This window comes from Muscardinus avellanarius, assembly GCF_963383645.1.
Source record: "Muscardinus avellanarius genome assembly, chromosome: 1".
Taxonomy (NCBI): Eukaryota; Metazoa; Chordata; class Mammalia; order Rodentia; family Gliridae; genus Muscardinus; species Muscardinus avellanarius.
Genome location: NC_137786.1, coordinates 237,548,921 through 237,572,067, shown reverse-complemented (window position 1 = coordinate 237,572,067; position 23,147 = coordinate 237,548,921). Strand labels below are relative to the sequence as shown.

Sequence of the window (23,147 nt, the reverse complement as noted above, 5' to 3'; positions counted from 1 at the left end):
GAGGGGAGAGAGCCACTGGCCAGCGGAGGCTGGGCAGGCCCAGTCCCGGGTAGCAAGGCCCCACACCCACTTTTACAAGGGTTGTGAACAATGGGTTGTTTTGGAGTCCACACTGCACGCGGAACAGGCCCGAGCCGATGCCGAGTGATACAGGAAAGACAAACTTGCTGCCAAGACAGTTTCCTCGGCGCCTTTGATTTTGGCCCAGAGAAAACCAGAAGGCTCTTGGCCATGGGATGCCATGGCCACGGCCTGATGCCATCTCCCTTTCGGGCCTAGGAGCTGATAACCACCTTATACATCGGCTTCCTGGGCCTCATCTTCTCCTCCTACTTCGTGTACCTGGCTGAGAAAGACGCGGTGAACGAGTCGGGCCGCATTGAGTTCGGCAGCTATGCAGACGCGCTGTGGTGGGGGGTGGTAAGTCGGGGCCTCCGGGCATGGGTGTCCTGGGCTGGGGCCACGTACGCTGGCATCAGGGAGGACCCTGGGCTCTGGCTTCTGAAGACTTTATGCCTCACTGGTAGGTACTCTCCGCCTCAATGTTCAAATCCCTTTGTCCACAAATTTGCACTTGAAGCCAAGAGCACAGGGCCCCACGGTCAACACTGAGCGCTCTAGGTCAACAGAGTGCTCTTGGGTCCCGGGCCTTGGACTTTGAAAACGCTTTTATCTTTGAACTTACGTTGGAAGTGCAGTCTGATGGGAATGGAGTGAGCTCCGGGGCTTGGCACCTCGGCCGCGTTCCCACACTTTACCCTGCAGGATCCTGGTCACAGGTGTGGGGCGGGTGAGACTAGGGGCCAGCCTCGAATGTGTCCTGGGTTGAGATAGCCCAAGTCCCTGAGCTGCCAGTCCCCAGGGAGGCCGGCGTGTGGCAGATGACCCTGCGTCTGAGTGCCACGGGTCCCAAAGTGGACCAAAAGGGGTGTTCCACTTGCTTGACTTGGGGCTCTTGCCCTCCGCCGGGTGGGAGCCTCTGAGATGGCTGGGTGGGAAGTGGGCAGACATGTGGTCCCGCTCCTGTTCCATACAAGGCCAGGTGCACAGTGGGCACTCCTGCCAGTGGCCACATTAGTGTGTTTTCCAGAAACTTCCAGAGTGCCAGGCATCTCAGGGAAGGCAAGGATGCACACAGGCCCCAGACTCCGCTTTTGGCCCCGCCGGGGATGAGGGGCCCTATCCCTGGAGCTCCTGGTTTGGCGGGCCTGAACAGGTTTGGGCAAGAGGGCTCGGCCCCTGGGCAGGGCGCTTGCCTGTGGAGGGGGGATGGGGATGCTCCTGGGACTTGGAGGGGCCTGTGGGGGGGCCGGGCTCCCTAGCGAGGGGTGAGCAGCACGGGGCCGAGGTGCAGTGGAGAGAGTGGGTGGGTGACCAGCCGTGGTGAGGCTGATAAGCGGTGCCCAGCCTTGGCGCTGCCCTGCCTGCCTTCCCGGCCGCCTGCTGGAGCTGTCCCCGGCCCCTGGCCCCCCAGCCCGCGGCGGAGAGGCGCTCCCACTCCCACACCTGTGCAAACATCCGCCCGCCGGCCGGGAACACGGCCCCTTTGTGCCCGGCTTGGCACCAGTGCCCCAGCCTCGGCCGTCAGCTGCAGCCTCGCCTCGGCCGCCACGCACCCTGGCCCAGCTATTGTTCCTGTCAGGCCCTGCTCCCTGGCGCCCGGGGCCCTGCTGCCCAGCGCTGGGGCAAACACCTCCAAAATTCATGGAACGACTGTCCTGCAGCTGTCCGGCAGGAGAGGCCCGAGGCTTGAGTTATGGGCTGTGTTCTTGGCACTTCTCAGACAAACAGAACTTGAGAAATGCATGCCGGGGCGGCCCAGAGCGCGGGTTTGCCGCCAGCGGGCCAATTTGCAGCGGAGCCCAGAGCAGTTGTTCCCTCTGGGCTTCCTTTGTCCGGCTCCTCCACCCCACCAGGGGAGCAAAGCAACACCGCTCCAAGGCTTCCATCCGGGCAGATGGAGATGGAGGTGTGTTAATGTCAGGGGCGATGAGGGGGTGGGTACCCAGCAGGAAGGGCGCGTCCCGGACCTCCGCCTTCCCTGGACTCGGGGACGCCACTCATAGCCCAGAGAGGAGCAGCCCAGGTGCCCTCGGCCAGTCAGCCTCTCCCCGAAGTCCTGAGGTGTGTATCCTAAGATAGGTGCCTGGCCTCTCAGGAGACGGCCCCCTCCCCCGCGCTCACTGAGGTGACCGGGCAGCCTCATGTCCTTGGCTTAGCCAGCGCTTGTCAAGGGAACGAACGAACCAATGGATCTGCCTTCAAAAGGAGTCAGTCTTATGGAACCAGGGCAGTGGATGGGTTACTTTCCTGTGGCGGTCACAAAGTCCCCTGAACTTGGTAGCTTCCCAGTAGATTTTTTTTTTTGTGGTACTGGGGATGGAACCCAGGGACATTCTCCTGTCAAGCTACACCCCCAGCCCTATTTTTTATTCTTTATTTTGCAACAGTCTGAGTTGCAAAGGGTCTCACTAAGTAGTTGAGGCTGTCTGCGACTGTGATCCTCCTGTCTTAGCCTCCCCGATGCTGGGCTTACACAGTGCACGCCACCACGCCCGGCTCCCAATACATATTTATCACAGTTCTAGAGACCAGAAGCCTAAAACTGAGGTTATGTGTAGCACTGGGGATTGAACCCAGAGGCATTCTACTTCTGAGCAACACCTCTAGCCCTATTTTACTTTTATTTTGAAACAGGGTCTTGCTACATTGATGAGTCTCACTGCTTGCTGAGACTGTCCTCAAACCTGCGATCCTCCTGTCTCAGCCTCCCAAGTACTAGGATTACAGGCGTGCTCCACCAGGCCCAGCTCATCCCCAGATCTTAGGCCACATCTCTGAAGACCCTGATTTCAAGCAAGATCGCGTTCTGAGGGGCCGGGAGGATGTGAATCTGGGGTACACGATCGAGCCTGGCACAGTGGGGATTCCCAGTAGACCGTGGGGCGCTTCCTTCCCGCGCTGGCCTCAGTTTCCACAGCTGTCAAAGGTGCGAGTTTCATGGCGAGGGTCCCTCCCTGGGGAGGGGTCGCGCGCTCAGAGGGGACGCCTGCCAGGTCCCTGAGCACGGCGCCCGAGTGTGGCTGCGAGGTGTCTGGGGAGCAGTTCAGACATTTTTCCTTACCCTCGGAACAAAATGCGTTTGTTTGTGCTAAAGTTTGAGTGGAGGGAAAAGCAGTTTTGGCAAACACGGGCTCCTCTGTCTAGTGCCCGGGGGTCTCTCAAAACCGGGTGGTTGCTGGGCTCTGTTTACCCCATATGTCTAAATTTAGAATTTAGAGTGGAAAGGCCGGAACCCCAGCCCTGTATTCCAGCCCCCTTTTAAAACAGAGTCTGACGGCTTTTCCCTCCTCACCTGGGGCTCCGGAAGGCTCCCGCCTCCCAGACTGTGCTGTGCCCTGGCAGAGGAAGACCAGAGGGGCCTGGAATAGGGGGCCTAGAGGGGTAGGGAACGGCATCAGGACCTCTTTGATGCTGTAGAAACCAAACTGTAGGCCAGAAGTGGCCGCACTCAGCCCCCAAGACCAGGGTCCTTCCTCTGCCCCAGCTTCATGGGGCTGGGGTGCTCTGCAGCCAGTTCTGCCCAGAGAGGCCACACGCCAGGGCTTTGGAGGATGAATAAGGGTCCAGAACACGTGTCCATCTTTCTGTACTTACAGTCCATTGGCCAATGGGCTCAGTAGGCCTCGTGATGGACAAAATCAATTTCCTCCTAAGGAATGGGATCCAGCTTGGGCCAGTGAGATGCACTTGGACATCTTAGGCACAAAGCTTCCCAGCTACTCGAGTCCAGGGGACAAAGGGAACAGAAAGAGGTCGGGTAACAGCAATCCGGCACGGGGTAAAGCCCGATGCTGCGTCATGCTCCAGCCCGCCACGTGCCAGGGATGTGGCACTGGGTGGCTCCCCACCCTCTCGGCCGTCTCTGAACGAGAGTAAGACAGAGACCTGCGTCCACGGATGGTCAGTTAAACCAGTAAACACACGGGAATCCGGGGCCCGGGGCAGCTCCAGCTGGCTCCTTCCTGGGGGAGTGGGGGGGAGCACCCCTGTGGCCCTACGTGGCCAGGGGGCTCCGTCCCTCAGCCCACCCTCCTCCGCGGCTCCCATCGCCTTCTGGCACGTCTGAGGCTTGAACTTGAGCCTCGGAGCGCTTGCCTGGAGCAGCCACGGAGCCCTCAGGCGCCCGCCCCGCCCCGCCTGGATTCCTTGGCCTGGTGCAGATCAGGAAGGCTGGCCGCCGGGGAAAGTTCCAGGCACAAGAAAGATACAACGGCCCATTCCTGAGCTGCTTGTGTCTGTGAACTCAGGAGCAACAAAGCGCTCTGCAGGCGCGGGCGTTTCCCCAGGAAGAGTCACAGGCCCCTCATTACCTGGACAAGGAGGGCCTGCAACGCACATGGGGCTGGGGGGAGTCGGTGGGCCCCCCACTAATTTAGATATATTAATTTAGGTATCTTAAAATATTTTGTGAAAAAAACGATTTAAAGATATTTTAAATAATCTAAGGTTAGGGTTAGTATTCAAACAATCACTAATATGCCAGACATGTAGTCTCAGTGCTTGAGTATGCTGGTGTCTCTTGAACTCTGCCTGAGGTGCCAGTGCCCACAGGCCCTCTCCGCCTTTTGTTCCATGGGGGGGGGAGGGCAGCTGCTAGAAATTTCCCAGGACCCCTTTCTGCTCTAACACATAACTTTGCATATGTGGGTTATATCTACCGTTTGCATATGTGGGTTATATCTACCGATATAACTTAAATAATATGCTTAATAAACCTGAGATATTTTCCCATATTAATACTAGACTCATTATGTTTTTGTCTATAAAATAATTTTGTGAAAAATTACTGTATTTTCGCTGGACGTGGTGGCACACGCTTGTAATCCCAGCATTCAGGAGGCTGAGACAGGAGGATCACGGTTTGCAGACAGCCTCAGCTACTTAGGCCCTTTGCAACTCAGTGAGATCCTGTTTCAAAATAAAGAATAAAAAATAGGGCAGGGGGTGTCGCTCGGAGGTCGAATGCCCCTGAGTTCCCTGGGTTCCATTCCCAGTACCACACACACAAATTACTGCATTTTCCCAAGTGAAGAAATATCACATAGATTTCTGTGCATTTCTGCCCGTCTCCATGATGGCTGGCTACTGGAGGACAGTGCTGTCCTCTCCCTGGCCCTTGCCTGTCCTTACCGCAGCGCCATGCACCTTACGTCTGGGTCAGAATGCGTGTGAGCTTCCAGGGTCAGTGTGGGCTGGTCTTGACCGTGGGGACGCTGCAGGTGCTCAAGGCAGCTGGAGATCCCTGGGGGAGGCGGGAACGGTATAGTGCCCCACCACCCAACCCACAGCAGACCAGCTAACACGGGGGTCTGGCCGACCCCATGCGGCCCCCATCCCGCCACCACTGCCAGCGCACAGCCTTTCTAGTGAGTCTGCTCTCGCCTAGATGAGCGGGCCACGGCCTGGCCCAGGAGTAGGGCTGTCCACTGCGGCCATCAGAGTGGCATGGTGAGAATGGGAGCGGCGGGGCCGGCACAGCAGAGGTGTGTGTGTGTGTGTGTGTGTGTGTGTGTGTGTGTGTGTGTGTGTGTGTGTGTTGCTGAGAGTATGAGGCTCAAATGTAGACATGAGTCTCCTTTTGATGTGACCTTGGGCCGTGTGTGCATGTGTGTGTGCGTGTGTGAGACAGAGATGCCCTGAGCGTATGAGGCTCAAGTATAGACACCAGCCCCTTTTTATGTGATCTTGGGCCCTGTGTGTGTGATCATGTGACCTTGGGCTCTGTGTGTGTGTGTGATATTGTGTGTGTGACTATTACATGTGCATGCGCCCGTGCCACCTTGTTGCCTGGGCACGTGAGGTCACTGCATGGCTATCTGTGTGTATGAGTGTGTGCCCGCATACACAGAGCCTGGAGGTCCATCTAAGGGCCTGGCAGTGTCTCCCCACATACCGTTTCTGTGTGGGGTGTGCACGTTTCAAGGCCAGCGACTCTTTGGGGAAGGCCATGTGTGGGCAGTTGCGGGGCAGCCTGAGTGTCCCCGAGGTGCCAGTGTGGGCATGGCGCTCACGCGGGGTGGGGCCAGGCTGGCGGTGCTAACGGCTGTTTTGTCACCTGGCTGGACCATTGAGGCTGGCACTCATGATGCCCACATGCCCTTTGTATGACTCCACAGCTGTGATGTGGGTTCCTCTGAACCTCGTGCTCCAGCGCCGCTGGGCATCTGCCCCTGCTGTGGTATCTGGGCCCTGCCCCTTCCTCCTCCTCCTCAGTGAGGGTGGAGAGCAACTGAGCAGCTTGGGGCCGGGCCTCCTGGGGCCGAGTGAATGGGTGCGCACCCTGTGGAACTCACTGCTTCCTCTTGGGCCTGGTCTTCCTTTGCAGAGCTATATGAACCTCCATAGGGCACCCCATGCCATCCATCTATACTGGCCCCATGAGGGGGTCAAATGGAGCTTCTGTGCCATTGTCAGCTGGGAAGGCCTTCCCGGACCCAGCAGGGGCTGCCGTCCGTTGACCCAGGGGGTAAAAGCTGGGTTGTCCCAAGTGGGGTGTTCGAGCAGGGCTGCAAAGCCGCGCGTGACGGGTTCCAGGCAGAGCAGGCCGCCGACGTGGGGAAGGCTGGGCACCACGCGCCCCTGCCCTGCCCACCTGCTGTGTGTGGCTCGATGTGGGCCCAGCCCAGGCCTCCTCTGCCGGATCGGGACCTGTTCCTGGGCAGTCAGAGGCAGCCGCACAGGCAGGCTCGGGCTCTGACCCGGCAGCCCGGGCCTGCCAGGGTGGGCTCCTGTGAGCCGGCAGGACGTCTTGTTCAGCCTCACAGAAGCCTCGGGAGCCAAGCTCAGATGGCAGCAGGGGGCCAGCCTAGGTGGGGGGGCAGCCCTGGCTCCGATTGGACTGACGAACCCCCACGGAGAAGAAGGCTGGAGCCTTGTCTTGTTCTCTCAGAAAAGAGGAAAATGAAACATCTGGAGCCCTGGGGTGGCGGCAGGCAGTGGCACGTCATCCTGTCCCAGCTCTTTGTGGATGGCGGGTCTCGGTGGGAGCTTCCGCCTCCTGGGGGCCGGTGCACCACGTTGGTGGCCAGGGCTGTGCTCCTTGGGGATGGGGCAGGCAGTGGGCCAGGAGGGCCAGCCTCCACGGGTGGCCCTGTGGCCAGTGCAGCGGTCTCGGTGACATGGAGAGGCCTCTGTGTTTCTGGTGGGCTGCACGTGGTCAGCCTGGAGGTCTCGGACCATCATGTCACTCTTCCCGGCCCTTTTGCTGAGCTGCGGGGTCAGTGGCAAAAGAAGACAGTGGCCAGCCGGGTGGTCAGGCCTCTGTGGTGCCTGGGCGGTGGGTCTGGGCAGGGCAGGTGCCCTCCTGGGGCTGTCGGTCCGCCCGCTCCTGATTGCTGTCTCTCGTCCCTGCAGGTCACAGTCACCACCATTGGCTACGGGGACAAGGTGCCCCAGACGTGGGTCGGGAAGACCATCGCCTCCTGCTTCTCTGTCTTTGCCATCTCCTTCTTTGCACTCCCAGCGGTAGGTGCCCCCCAGGGGTGGTCTCCACCTCCTGCGGTGGCGGGCCCCTCCCCATGAGCAGGTCCGCCTGGAGAGGTGGCTTGTGCAGAGCCAAGCTGCTCCGTGCCGTCCTGAAGCAGTGAGAGCTGCCCCACGGGCCCGGCGCCCGGCCCGTCCCTGCGCCCAACATCTGTGCGGCCTTTACAGCAGGGTGGGGCAACCCGGCCTGGGTCTGCACAGGAACGGTGGGTGCGGCTGAGGAGGGGGGCCCCCGTCCTGCCGTCACATCCCTGCCGAGGCGGAACCATGTGGTCCTGCGTGGCGACCAGGGTGCCTGGACTTAAGGTCCTTTCCAGAAATCATGGGAGACGGGGAGAGACGTGCTAGTTCATCGTGTGAATATAGGTGCACACATATGTGGGTGCCACGTGGGCATGTGCGTGCCATGTGTGTACTGGCGGTAGAGGTTACATGTATATACAACAGCGTGGACATGTGTCACACGCATGTTCCATGTAGAGCATTACCCAAGTAGTACGCATGCACACACACTTCACAGAGCCTGTAAATACATTGGTGTTCTGTGTGTGCGCCACATATGTGTGCTGTACGTACGGCGTGCGTGCATGTATTCACATGTGCACACATGTGTATGGGCACATACATCTTCGGTACCAGTGTATCGTGTGCGCACGTGCGTGTCCCGCCCCTGTGCCTGCTGTGGCCGGCGGCGGGCAGGACTGGGCCTCTCTCCGTCCCTCCCAGGGCATCCTGGGCTCCGGCTTCGCCCTCAAGGTGCAGCAGAAGCAGAGGCAGAAACACTTCAACCGGCAGATCCCGGCCGCTGCGTCGCTCATCCAGGTGAGCCCGCAGCCCGCGCGCCGCCGCCCGCCTGGGATCCGGAGCCGCGCTTGCCCTGCACCCGGCCGGGCCCGAGCGCGGCAGTCCTCTACTGCGGGCCCTCCCCGGCGAGGAGCCCCGTAGGGAGGCGTCTGCTCTGGGGACAGGACGGCACCGGCTCCCTCAGTGGCGGGACTGAGCTGAGATGGCACGGACACCCTCTGGAGGCTTGGGGGAGGCATGGGGGCACGGCCCAAGAGCAACAGGGGAAGGAAGGTTCTAGGAGTGGTGGTGAGCACTGGGCTCTGCTGCTCTTAGCCCAGGCCCTCCAAAGGCACCTGAGAACTAGCTGCCCTTTTAGTGAAGACTCAGGCAGAGGAGCCACTGAGAACTGCCCTGTGCATCTGCTTGCTAGCAGGGGATGCCGAGGGGCCAGGCAGGAGTGGACATGCTGGCCAGTGTGGTGCTACAGCATATGGGGTGGGCTCCTCGGATCACCCTGCACTCAGTACCCCCAGGGAAGGTCTCAGGACCCAGGCTAGCCTCACGGCCCCGGGCTCTCTGCCCCAGGCAGGGCCCAGCTGGGGGTAGGCAGCTGTCGGGGGCCCAGCTCAGTGTCCACATTCCTCGGACGACCCTCTAGGACCAGCCCTCTAGGACCTGGACCTTACACCTGAGCGGGAAGGAACTCGCAGCAGCCATAAAGCTGAAGGGCCATGGCTGGGGCTCCCGCTCAGGCCTGGCTTTATGGTCCCACCGTTTCTCCTTTTGGGGAGCCCATAAATCAGGCCTATAAAACCCACTTCAGCCCAACGCGGGCAGAGCACCCGCAGCAGGGTAGCATATCTGACCCCTCTAGAGCGCGCGCGGGCCCCACATGTCCTAACGAGGAAGCCCTCAGAAGCCACGCTTCGGCGGGCGGGAGGCGGCAGGGGTAGGCAGTGTGGGTTGTGCAGAGGAGACGCCCAGAGGGCCACGCTGTGTGTGCAGCGTGTGTGGACGCTGGTGGTGTGCGTGTGTGGACACGTGTGGCCTTCCCCTGACTGTCCCAGGATGCCGGGTGGGGTGCAGAGGGGGAGCGCTGCTGGCTGGCCGCCACGTCGGCCTGAGGTGCCCATCGTGGCGGCAGCGGACGGGCGGTGGCAAGGCCACCAGCACATGCCCTCATGAGAGGCCACTGAACCCCCTCTCATCCTGGATGACATGCCTTTTTTCCCGGCCTCCGCCCCCCCACACATACACGGTGACTGCGCTGGGAGCCCTCGGGAATATCAGCTGAGAACTTCACCCATGCCCTGGAGACCCCCACAGCTGCAGATCTGTGCTTGAGGGTCCCAGTCGCCTCGGTGCCACCTACCTCCAGCCCCGGGGTGCTGTTCCTCATACCCCAGCCCAGTGCCCACAGGTCCCAGGTGACCCCTCTTCCATACCCCTGGCCCACCCTGTGGACCCCCGTTGTCCAGCTCTACACCTGTGTGCGCTCACCGCACACGCCCAGCCTGTGTGTCTTTGAACGCAGGGTTCTGGGTTGGTCTGCAGGAGGTAGGAACCGGCGGGTTAGGATGCAGTTTTCAGAGGAAACCCTGCTGGGCAGCCCCACGGGCACAGCCTCTTCCTTCTGCCCCTTGCAGACTGCATGGAGGTGTTACGCTGCAGAGAACCCAGACTCCTCCACCTGGAAGATCTATGTCCGCAAGCCCACCCGGAGCCACGCATTGCTGTCCCCCAGCCCCAAGCCCAAGAAGTCTGTCATGGTAACCACCCCGCCTGCCCCTGGGTGGACGCTGCTCCTTGGCAGCTGGGGAGGTTGGGGCCACAGCTTGAGGCTGGGACATCGTGCGGCATTTGACTCTAGTATCTTAGCCCAGTAGAGTCCAGACTGGGGAGTCAGCACCATTCTGGGGCCCAAGGTTGTGCACCCAGTGCTGGGTCCCTGCCATCTTCTCCTCCCCCACACCTTGAGATCAGTGCCAGGCCAGGAGCATGAGGCACAGAGGATGCACCCAGGACCATGATGAGCTGATGTTTCTGGCCAGCTAGAAATAAGGCTCCTAACAGGGCCTCAGTGTGGAGCTTTCCATCTGACCACGGAGGGCAGTGGGAAGGAGACGGGTGGGGATCTGGCAGGCTGGCCAGAGTGCTGAGTGAGGGGCTGGGCTTGCCCCTGCCCACACTGCTCCGCCAGCAGAACAGGCCTTCTCACCCGCCATTCCAGTCGCAGCCAGAACATCCTCCCCGACGTCCACACACACCCGCACACGCACGCACACGCCCTCACGTCCTCCATGTGACCTCCTTGTGTTGGCTGCTACCACAGCCCTCTTGCAGCCTGCTGTGTATCTGATTATTGGTTTCCTGAGCCTGCCGTGGCTAGGCTGTGAATCCATGGCTCGCCACCTGGGCCATGCGCCCTGCGGGACCCCAGCGACAGCAGCACAGTGCCAGGCACACCAAAGCCCGCCCTCTCCTTCATGGAGGGCACGGGAGCTCGACCCCTAGGCCCTGGGCCCTGGCGCACCACAGGGCCAGTGGAGGGAGGGTAGGCGATGCCCGGAGCTGCTGGTTTACTGTGTGGTTTTGTAGGTAAAGAAAAAGAAATTCAAACTGGACAAGGATAACGGGGTGAGTCCTGGAGAGAAGACCTTCACAGTCCCCCAGATCACATGCGACCCCCCAGAGGAGCAGAGGCTGGCCCATTTCTCTGTTGATGGCTACGACAGTCCTGGTGAGAACCCGCTCACGGGTGCGGCAGTGTGGGGCAGGGCCTGGCTGCCCAGCTCCAACCCTGGGGGCCATGCTCAGCCTTGGCCTTGGGGAGCTCCCCTGCCACCCCACCATCGCCCGGCACGTTTTTGCTCCATGAGAATGAGAAATTTTCGCGGCTGGGGTCACAGCTAATGGAGAGTGGGCAGGCAGGAGGGAGAGCCTAGAAACTTCCAGGAACTTTCTAGCCACTTTCTAGCATTTTTTTCCTGAGTTGGGGGTAGGGGACTTCCCACCCATTCAACTGAGGAAACCAGGCTGCAAATGGTGGTCAGCTCTACCCGGCAGCGCTGAGGGCAACTGGCATCCTCTGCTCTGTTCACCTGGCTCCCTTCCAGCAGTGTCTGGCTTCTCCACTCAGAAAATGACTGAGGCCATCTCTCAGAACTCTGCCCACTGACAGGAGCCCAGAGGCGGAGGTGCAGGGCATGGGGATCCATAGGCAGGTCCTAGAGGAGTGGTCGCCGGCCAGGTAAAACACAGGGCTCTAGCCGGGCGTGGTGGGCATGCTTGTAATACCAGCATTTGGGAGGCTGAGACAGGAGGATCATGGTTCGCAGACAGCCTCAGCTACTCAGTGAGGCCGTTTCAAAATAAAGAATAAAAAATAGGGCTGGGAATGTAGCTCGGAGGTAGAATGCCCCTGGGTTCCATCCCAATACTGCAAAAACAACAAAACACACACAGGGCTCTGATGATACGGACACTTCTCATGTGGCCTAGGACCCGAGTCTGCACTGAAGGCGTAGAGACTTCTCTCCCGCTCTTATCTCGTGAGAAGGACGCTGGGTTGAGACCAGGCCCTGCAGACCTGGCGGTAAGACTGGAGACCTGCCAAGGTGTCCAAGTCTCAGCTCCTGATTGCAGTTTGACCCCTCTTGAGCCAGAAAGGGAAGCTCTTAAATAAGCCTGGAGACAGGGATGCTCTGAGGGCGGGCACGTAGGAAGCTGCACACAGGCTGTGTGTAGGTTCTGCCTGTCTCATAGAAGGGACAGAGCATCTCAACATTCGTCCTGGAAGCCATCCGCCTGCTGGGAGGGGTAGACTGTACCACTGAATGCAGGCGCCACCGTCACGGTGAGAGGTCCTGGCAAAGAAATAGAAAGACCCGGGCCAGGACATGGTCCCCTGGGTGGAAGGCCTCCTACCATCAGCGCCCCAGGAGGAACAGCCCCTGGGCATCGCCCTGCCCAAGGCACGAGTATTTGGAAGCCCACCTCCCAGTCTCAGGCTGGTGCAGGCGGACAGCAAGCATGGCGGCTGCGCAGTGGTTCCCATTGGCCTCGTCTCTGCCCGTCGAGGCCTACCCCTCCTTCCCCCCACTCAAGGGTATGCCCTTCCAGGGAGACTGGCCACCCTGGAGGGACAGCTCCCCTGGCTGCCTGCCACTGGTGGATGGCTATTACTGTTCTAGACTCCAGGCTGCTGGAAGCCAGGCCCTGCCTCAGTCATGCTCTGTGGCCGGGGCCTCCTGCCTGGCAGAAAGCAGGCTGCCCACACTGACCTCCCCTCCTAGATGGGGAGGGCCGGGGCCAGCACTTGGGCACAACAACTGCCCCGCCGTGACACTGCCATTCGCACCCCATCGCATGTCTTTCCTCACAGATGTTTTCCTAGTGCCCAGGACCCTCCAGAATGTTCTGGGGCCAACTAGAATGTTTCAGGACGCACCAGAAGATTCCAGCTTCTTGGCAGTTGTGAGGGCAACGTGACCCTGTCAGGCGTGGCGGAGGGTGACAGGTCTGCACTGTCCCTGGCCTGGCAGGCTCCAGCTTGCTCAGGGGCAGCTGACCTGCAGCCTCATCTCGTCACTGTCCTCACCACTGAGTCCTGGCAGAGCAGGGCACACGTTGCACAAAGGGTATCTGGCTGTCCCCGGGTCCTCAAGGCCGTCCTGGGCACCCGGTTGGCAGGACAATGCCTGGGTGCCCGGTCCGCTGGGCGCAAGGCGCCCCAATGCCCTGTCAGATGGCACTGGGATTTGGCTCGGGCCTGGCTACAGCTCAACGAGCCACTGGGACACGCTCTCTGCCTGCCCAGCGGAGCGGGCACAGAGGGCAATTGTGCCCACAATGCCCAGTGCCCTGCGCTTGGGCTGCAGGGTAGGACCATTGTCTCGATGCAAATGGAGGCTTGCTACGAATGCTAATGGCAGTTTGGGCCGGGATGCAGCCTGCGTGCCCGCCGGGAGAAGCATCACTTGATGTCTGCTGAATGCAGGGCAGCCCGAGTCGGTGCTGTCCATTCAGCGCTGGGGTGTTATGAAGTCGTCGGCGATGTCTGCGGCATGTTAATGAGGTCCAAGTGCAGAGAAAGGCGGGCGCCTTTTGTGGTGTGCTCCCACACCATTTCTCCTTCCTGCTAACGTGATAAGTCAGCCTAGCCCGGAGCTACTGGATTTGGGAGCCTAAGCTATTAGCCAGGCCCCCAGAGATTGGGAGTACCCCCCTCCGTGGGTTACTCGATACGCCTGAGTCCGTCTCACCCGGGAGGCTCTCGAAAAGCCCGGCGTGGTGAGATGGGGGTGCTAATCCCAGGGCAGATGCCATCACTGGGAAAGCCCCACAGCCCCTGCTCCCACGAGGCGGGGCGCGGGCAGTGTGCTGGCTCCCCTGGCAAGCCAAACCCGGGCTCTGGCCTCCTGGTGGCTGCTTTCTGGGTGTGAGAACTGGGCAGGAGCTGTCTCGATGCTGGCACAGTGTGCCCTCCTGCACGCACGCACGCACGCACGCACACACACCCTTCTGCTCACGCTAGCTGCCGTTGCCTGCCTTCGGAGGGAGTGGGCTGCTGCACAGGCCAACTCATAGATGGACACACGGAGGCGCAGGACCATAGGGACCTGGCGGGTCAAGGGCACACTCTGGGCTCACCCAAGAGGCACATGCTGGCCCAGGGCGCAGGCCAGGGAAGGCATTTGTGCCTGGGGCAGGAGGAGCCAGCCCTGTAATGTAGAGCAATGTGTGTTGTGCTGCCTGATAGAAACCAGCCCTCCAGCGTGGCAGCCACCATGCGGCGGTGCCCACAGGCTGTGCCCGGGCCATCTCAGCTCCCATCTGCTCCGCCCCGTCTGTTCTGCTTGGTCAGTAAACCGACCGACCGACCAGTGTGTCTGCTTTGGGTGTAGTCCAGCAAGTGATGGCCCGTCCCAGCCTCCTCTCAGAACTCCCCTGCCTCTGCAGGGCTCCGCCTCGCCTCCCCTAAGCTGTGCTGTGTTCTGCTCGTGCTGCCCTCACCTGCAGCTCGGCCTGCCTGTCTCATCAAGGTGAAAAGATGTCCACCCTCAACTTCTAAGAGGCAGAGCTGTTCTGGTTAGAAGGGTGGGCCATGCTCGTCCAGAGCAGAGAGAAAGTGCAGCGGAGATGACGAGGCAGGGACAATCCTGCTGCCTCGCCGTCCAGACAGCGGCTGTTAGGCTTGGACGTCTCTTCCAGCAGCGATGACTATCACATGGGTACATGTGGAGATGTGTGTGTGTGTGTGTGTGTGTGTGTGTGTGTGTGTGTGTGTGTTTTACTGGAGATTGAACTCAAGGGCGTTCTGCTTCTGAGCTACACACCAGTCCTATATTATCTTTTATTTTGAAATGGCCTGAGTTTCCGAGGACCTCATTGCTGAGGCTGGCTGCGAACCTGCAATCCTCCTGTCTCGGGCTCCCATGTATTGGGCCCCGGCTATAATATAATTTGACCCTCCTCTTTTCACTTATTGTGGTATGAGCGCTAATGTATACCATTTGGAATTCTTTTAAAACTGACTTTAGTTGTTTAGTCTAGGCGAATGTTTATGCCAATAATAGTGTTGGGCCGGCTGCATAGAATCTGTGGACTGATTTTGGAATATCTAGAAAAACAATGACAATCAAAACACTCCGCGTCAGAACTATGGTGCATACTTAGAGCAGTTAGAAAAAATAATGTTTAAAAGGAGAAAGGAGGAAATTCTTAAGAGCTGAAGATTTTAATATGCCAATCTCAAAAGTCGATAGAGCATTACGCAGAAAATTAGCGGGTAGAGAAAGCAGTACTTTCCACCAAGCTGACCTAATTAACATGTACACACCCTCTTCCCAACAGCAGAATAATACAGTTGTCAAATGGGCAATGAACATATGCCAAGAGAGACCATATTCTAAACCATAAAAGAAATCTTAGTAAACTTAAAATTATAGGTAAGCCTTCAAACTCCAAAACAATTAAAATGAAAATCACCAAAAAGATCTGGCAAAGTCTGAAATCTTGGGAAGTAAGAAATACACTTCTAAATAGCACAGGCTCAGAAGAACATGGGGAAATATGAATTGGACAAAAACGAAAACGCAAAATGTGTCAAAATCTATAGGCGCCTCCTGAATGCACGGCCTCAGACATGCGCTCCTAGAGGGGCCATGGCCTCTACCTTCAGAAACTTGAAAAGAATAGCAAACGAAACCCAGAATTGTAATGCCCAAAAAATATCAGGAAGGACAAATGAACTACTAAACATAAAACCGGCAAGACCAATGTATCAATAAAGTCGACAGACCTCTCCCCAAAACATCACAAAAAGAACACACAAATTATCAATGTCAGAAATGGGATATGGGGCGAGAGAACAAATTACATGGATATTAAAATGGTAGCGGGGTAATATTCTGTACAACCCTTTGCTACTAAATTTGACTTCAATGAACTGGGCAAGCTTCTGGGAAGACAGAAACCACATTCCTCAAGAAAAGTATAACTTGAATATCTCTATATCCACTAAGAAAATCAAAGCTGTCACTGAAAACATCACCCGAGAGCGTTCTCCAGGACCACGTGCCATCCCTGGCGATTCCTGCCCGATGTTTAAGAAAAAATAAGATCGATCTAGAAAACTGTAAAAAGGGAATCTTCGGCATTACCCTGGTAGGAAAACCAGCCAAAACTGCTACAAGAAAACCCTAAGTATTCCTCATGAACAAAGATGTGCCTTGCTAAGCCAAACTTTAGTGAATCAAATCAACATTATATTAAAAGCACCGACGAGGGTTCGGGAACATAAGCTTCGTTTTCTTTTTTTTTTTATGTAATAAACCAAAGTAACAAGTGACAACAGAAGCTGTATTGTCATCTCAGTAGATGCAGGAAAAGCATTTGAAAACATGCAGCAGCCATTCATTATAAAGTCTCTTATTGAGCAGGAAACAGAAAGAAGCTTCTTCAGTCTGAGGTAAGTTATCACAGAAACCTACGGTTAACAGCTTTTTGAAGAAACAGTTTCCCACTAAGATCGGGAGCACAATAAGACAGTCTGCTCCTAAGACTTGTATTCGACATTAACTGGAGATTCTTGTCAGTGAGACAAGGCGAGAAAACTTTGCAGATTTCATAGCTGTCTGTGTAGAAAATCTGACGTATAGAAAAGATGAGCATGAGAACTAATATGTGACTTTAGCAAGGCGGAGATGCAGGATGAGACTGGAAATCAATTCTATTCTAAATTACAATAGCACATGACCTAGAAATGTAAATGCTGTTTACAGAAGCACTGAAATATGAAATATTGAGAGATTAATGTGGCAAAACATATATACGAGAGAGATATACCTCTGGAACCCACAAAATGCAGCTTAGGGAAATTAATGAGAACCTAAGTAAGTGGAGAAACGTGTTTCCAAGCCTTCGAAGACTCAATCTGGATCACTAAATCCAACGAAAGATCAGTCGAAGTCTGAGAATGCAAATGACGGAGGCGACATCGTCTACAAACTAACAGCCAAGCTGGAGGGCTGAAGCCAGCGCGGGGCCTGAGCATCGCAACGGGCGAATGGAACCGACAGAGCGGAAGCCCAGAGAGGCCGCCTACTGATGGGCAGCTGACTTTTATTCCAGGAGCAAAGGCCATTTGGTAGAGAAAGGATAGTCTTTCTAACAACGAGCTTAGATCGACTGGATAGCCACAGGCCAAGACATGTACTTATGTTCTCCGATCCGCACTCTATACAACAACCTGCATATGATAAAATTCAGAGCACAAAACCGTAAAACTTTAACAGAAAACATAGGATTGTTAGGGATTCCCAGTAAGACATCAAAAAGCAGAAGCCAGCCGGGCGTGGTGGTGCACACTTGGAATCCCCACGCTTGGGAGGTGGAGACAGGAGGATCGCACAGGTTCAAAGCCAGCCCCGGCTACTTATTGAGGCTCTCAGCAATTTAGTGAGACTCTGTTCCCAAACAAAATATAAAATAGGTCTGGGAGTGTAGCCCAGAGGTAGAAAGCCCCTGGGTTCCACCCCAGTACCACACACACACACACACACACACACACACACACAAGCCATGTTAGGAACAAATTGTTCTGAAAACATATCAATTAAAGCAGTCTTTTAAAGACACTATCAAGAGAATGAAAAGACTAGCCAGAGATTCAAAGAAAATATTTCTAGCCATACAAATGAACAAATACCATCACACACGCTGACAATGAAAAGACCCTTCAATAGATGTATACATTAAAAAGATGTTCAACGGTATTGGTTATGAGAGAAATGCAAGCTAGACCATGGTGAGACACAGCTACGTAATGATCATACTGCCTAAAATTAAGGCAACCGCCGGCCCCAGTGCTGACAAGCTAGAACTCTCATACACTCATGGTAGAAGTCCAGAAACCAAAACAGGTTCTTAACATGTCGAGTTTACATACCTACCAAACCACCTAGTCAGCCTATGAATAGGCATTTATCTAACCGGGAGAAATAAAGGCGCACGCACGTATCAGCGCTCACAGACGGTGTGAAAACCACAAGCAACCCAAGTAGCCTCCACATCTGAACAGACTGTCTTCCAAGAGGTGACACACGCCTACAGTGCACCGTCACTAAAATGCACAGGAAGGGACTACTGGTACACCTACGACACGGGCGAGCCACGATATGCTACTCAGAGAAGCCAGCCGGGAAGAGTGCACACTGTCTTAGACTACTGATACAGAACGCCAAGAAACGCAGGCTAGTCCAGAGCGGCAGAAAGGTGAATGATTACCTAGGGTCGGGAGGAAGGGAAGTCCAAAAGGGCAAAAGGAAACTTTGGGGGGCAGCTGATCTGCTCATTATCTTGGCTGTGGCAGTGATTTCATCATATGCTACAAGTTGCCAAGTCACAGTTTAATGTACAGTTTATTGTCTGTCCATTTAACCACAATAACACTATTAAAATAACATTAAAACAAAATATTTCACAAAGCACAGAATAGCAGTAACAACTGTTAAAAATTCACATGGAGAAATACTTGCTGATAGTGGAGATAGGACTGATTTCATCTTATACCAAAACTTTTATAAGTCAAGAAGGTGCAAAGATCCAGAACCATCCACAGAAAGTGCCACCGAGTCCTCGGGATGAAAAGATGCTGGACAGCCTGTCAGGACGCGAGCCATACAAATTAAAATGATGGCATTTTCACTCATCTGATAGTTACATATAGAAGTTTGCTTAAACTCTGTGGGTGAGTATAGAGGGACGCTTCCAATCTCAGTCACTGACGGGAGGAATAAATTGATACAACTTCAAAGGTTGGCAATTTCAATAAAAATCAAAGACGTAGAGGACTTTCAACCCCGAAGTGTATTCTACACGTACACATTTGCAAAATGGCCCCTATCACGATGCTGATATTTACACAGTTGTTACCTGGCAGAACCCTGCGCGCCACTTGCATGTCCGCCAGTGAAGGTCGGTTTAAGCAAGTGTTGTGTATCCATTAACCAGCCACTAATACATGGTGCTGCCTTCTCAGCAAAGGAGGACATTCTTCATAACTGATCCTAGAAATAACAGCACCTCCGGGGCAGCAGAGTATAAAATCCACCACCAAATGGGTGTAACTATGGTGCTTTACAAATTGAGACCTGCCTACCTTGTTCTGAGGCAGTCTGAACAATGTTGGGATTATCCGTTCTTTAAAGATCTTGGCCTCCCAGGCAACATCTCAGCAACTCTGGAGGCTAAGGGCAGGAGGACTGCAAGACCAAGGACAGCCGGTTCACCTTACAAAGACCCCATCTCAAAAGTTAAAAAGGGCAGGTACTGCAGCTCAGCAGCAAAGCAGCCCTAGGTTCAGTCCCCAGGAGAGAGAGAGAGAGAGGGGAGAGAGAAAGAGGAGAGAGAGAGGGAGGGAGGGAGGGAGGGAGGGGGGGGAGTGTGTGTGTGTGTGTGTGTGTGTGTGTGTGTGTGTGTGGTAATCTGGGCCAGTTTTAAGAGAACTTTCTTTTTAATCTGTCGTACAGTCATTTGTTCTAATTTAGTATGGTGCGTGTTTCAAGGTAATTTATGCACTGCTATTTAATTTCCCCAAGGGTTTCAACTATCTTGCCTTGGTAGCAAATTTTTTTTCCTTGAGCAATTTTACATTCCCCTCTATCATCTCTCTTCTTCTCTGAGCTTTTTAGATTTGCTTTTTTTCTTAATCAAGCTCGTGGGAGCTATTCTATTTATCATGTTTATTATCTTACCGAGAAGACTCCTTTGGTGCTGTTTTTCTTTTCTATTTAGTCAATTTGGGCTTCTGTGTCTATGAATTCCCTCTTCCTGGTTATTTTGTTTTTTTAAGTTAATTAAAAATAATACCTAATACATTTATTTAAAGACTGTCCACCAAAAGGCATTTTGAAGGTTATAAATTTTCCTCTGAATACAGCTTTAACTGTGACACATATTCATTTCTTAGTATGAAATATGCCCCATTAAATAGTTTTGATGGTTTCTTTTTAATCTAGAGTTCTTTTAAGTAACGTTTTCTTAATTTTTGAGCAGTAAAATTTTATAACTGCTATTTATTTCTAATTTATTAGATTACAATGAAAGGACATGCACTGTGAAAGTTCTACTTTTTTTTTTTAAAAAATGACGATGTCCTTTGTGTCCAAGTGTTATTTTTGTAATAAACGACGTCCCACAGACCCAAGTTAAGAAGGTACCTTCTCTTTGGTAGGACACATGTTTTATTTGTATGCACAAATAAGGCGGACGTGGAGATGGATTGCACATCCGTCCATCTCTCTTATTCACTGTATCATCCCTACACTTATTCATTGTATTACTCAGATTTCTGCCTATCCTCCCCCCATCTAACACCTCTCCCAATTCTGAAAGAGGGAAATCAAATCCTCCTTTTTACAATTATGTTTCCCAAAGTGGAGGAACAAATCTGAGGATGGTTCACAGTACAGCATATAGCCCAGCTTCCTGGGGCACCTGCCCACCTCTGCCTGGTCAAGCTAATGACTTGATCTCTGTACTTTATTTCCACAGCTGTAAAATTAAGATTCAAACTGCGCCCACCCCTAAAATTGTGGTGCTGACCAAATGAGTTCGAGCCGTCAGGTCCACCCTGTCTGCAGCAAGCCCTGTCACCAGCAGGCTTGACCCAGGGTCCACCCACACCAGACCTGCTCTCCGCCTGCCAAACAGCTCTGCGCTCTTCAATTTCTGTGCCTTAATTCCCACGGCACAACTCAAGGAACTAGTCTTTTAAGCACTCTTAAAATGTTACTACTTTCTAATATTTACACTCCCAATTGCACAGACAGGTAGAGAGATTTTCCCTTTGTTCTGTTGACTTGGCTCCCCTCCTGTCCTCTAAACTGATCGACTATCCTCTCGTGTTCTCTAGTGCTCATACAGCACACACTGAAAGAAAATGGACGCGGCATGGTGGGGATGATCGCTGCTCTGCAAACGCATGGGACAGCGGGCTTTCTGCATCCTGTTTTTCTCTTGCAGTAATATGGTAAAAGTCCTTCAAGACTTCCAGAACAATTCTGTTTGTTTCGATGCAGATCCTCGTTCACTTTTATTTCAGTTATCTGCCTCACGTTCCCGCTACCCAAGTGCCTCTAACATTCTTCACTACCTCAAGTCCCCTTGCTTCTGGTTTAGGTCCGTTTTCTTTTCTTTTTTTTTTTAAGTACTTGGGATTGAACCCTGGGGCACTCTACCTCCGAGCTCCACCCCAGCCCTATTTTTATTTTTTTATTTTGAAACCGGGTCTCACTGAGTTGCAGAGGGCCTCACTAAGTAGCTGAGGCTGGCCGCGAACTGCGCTCCTCTGGTCTCAGCCTCCCGAATGCTGGGATGACAAGCATGCCCACCACGCCCGGCTCTAGTTCAGTTTCTAAGAACTTTCTTGAACCTACGTTCCCGTGTGCAGATATGTTTACTTTTCCGTGATGAATTCCTAAGCTGTATTAGTTTAAACAGTGGAAGCTGATTTCTCTCAAATCTGGAGGCCGACAGTCTGAGAGCGAGTGGCCAGCAGGACTGGTTTCCCGAGGTCTCTTTCTGGGGCCCATGGAGAGCGCCCATCCCTGTGTCTCCACGTGGCTTCTTCTGTCATACACGCACCCTGGTGTCTCCGTGTGTCTGAACCTCCTCTCCACTCGTTTTAACTAAGTCTCTTTAAAGGCGCTATCTCCACAGAAACGCTTCCAGGTTCCGGTTCAGGGCTGCAACGTGGGGTGTACCCAGGCTTGGCAGCGTGTGCGTTACTGACTCGAGCGGATGCTGCCAAGCTCCCGTCCTCAGTGCTGTCTGGCCCGAGTTTGCACAGGAGGGTTCCCCTTCTTGGCATCCCTGCCAGCCGTTATTGGCAAAGCAATTTTCCATCTTAGCCAAGTGAGGCAGGGTTTCTCCACTCTGCGGAGCCATTCACATGTGGCATCAGATGATTCTTTGTCAAGAGGGCGTCCTGTGAACTGCAGGGCATTTAGCAATATCCTCAGCCTCTGCCAAGGTGCCAGCACACCATCCCTCCTTTAGGACAACCAGAAACATCTTCACATACTGCCAATGTCCTGGGGCGGGGGCAAACCTGTCCCCACTTGTGAACCACTGGACTAGAGCGGTACCTTAGAGCCCCCTCCCCTTTATTTTTATTTCTTTATTTTTGTGGTCCTGGGGTTCCTGGAAGCCCTTCTGCTTCCGGGCTACATTCCCAGACCTATTTTATACTTTTTTTTTTAATTGGTGCACTGTATTCATACATCATAGTGGGATACAAACTTTTGTAGACATACATGCACACATCGCCCAGTCAGCCCCCACCCGATCCCCACCCCATTCTCTCCCCATCCCTCCCTCCCATGCTTGGCTTAGTGGTTGACATCTAGTATTATAGCAATTTATCAAAAATTTAAAATGATAATCTCACATAACAGTTTCATTTGTCTGATACCAAGCTTTTGATGACATAAAGATAACATTTCAATATTTCTTTTTACTTTCTTTCTTACCAGAGAATTTTTTTTTCTATTTTTTTAGGTGAAACTATCATATATTTATATATTTATTTTTCAGAAAAAAAAATCTATCCTAATATGGAAAATGGACTCTAGATACCCAAAACGATCTTGAAAAAGAACAAAGCTAGAATAAATATATTTTCTGATTTCAAACCATATAAAGCTACAATAATTGAAACAGTGTAGTACTATTCTAAAGGCAGATATATAAACCATTGGAGTTAAATAAAAGCCTAGAGCTAAATTCTTCCCTATATTGTCAAGTTATTTTTGACAAGATTTCCACAAACATTTGGTGGTGGAAATAATAAACTTTTAACTAAATATTGTTGAAACATAATAATTACCTGGAAAAGAATAAAGTTGGACCCTTACCTAGTCCCATATACAAATATTAACTCAAAATATATAAAAGACCTAAATATAAATCTTAAGACTATAAACTTTTAGGAGAAAATCTGGGTCATAAAACCTCACAACATTGAAATTGGCAGTGATTTCTTGGATATAATTTCAATGGCACAGGCAACAGAAGAGTATACAAACTCCCTAAAAAAAATAAAAAAAAATATTGTATATCCAAAGACAATGTAAACAGAGTTAACAGTTACTAATAGAATGGGATAAAATATTTCCAAATGCTATATCTGAAGGTATATTAATATTCCAACTAGAAATCCTAAAAATTAACAACAATAAAGGCAAACAATACCATTTAGAGATAGGTAAAAGACTAACATAAATAATGAATCTCCACAGATAACCAATCTT

At 53.5% G+C, this 23,147-nt stretch overlaps 1 protein-coding gene across 1 annotated transcript in view; it reads left to right on the top strand.

Moving 5' to 3' along the window:
- The window catches only part of KCNQ1 (potassium voltage-gated channel subfamily Q member 1), a gene marked incomplete at both ends in the record, with an annotated part of 335,487 nt that overhangs the window by 99,342 nt on the left and 212,998 nt on the right, over window positions 1-23,147 (top strand). The window contains 5 exons of the mRNA XM_080693799.1: window positions 280-420; window positions 7,417-7,527; window positions 8,272-8,367; window positions 9,978-10,100; window positions 10,930-11,071. Coding sequence (XP_080549925.1) covers window positions 280-420; window positions 7,417-7,527; window positions 8,272-8,367; window positions 9,978-10,100; window positions 10,930-11,071 — 613 coding nt within the window. The remainder of the gene's footprint in view (window positions 1-279; window positions 421-7,416; window positions 7,528-8,271; window positions 8,368-9,977; window positions 10,101-10,929; window positions 11,072-23,147) is intronic.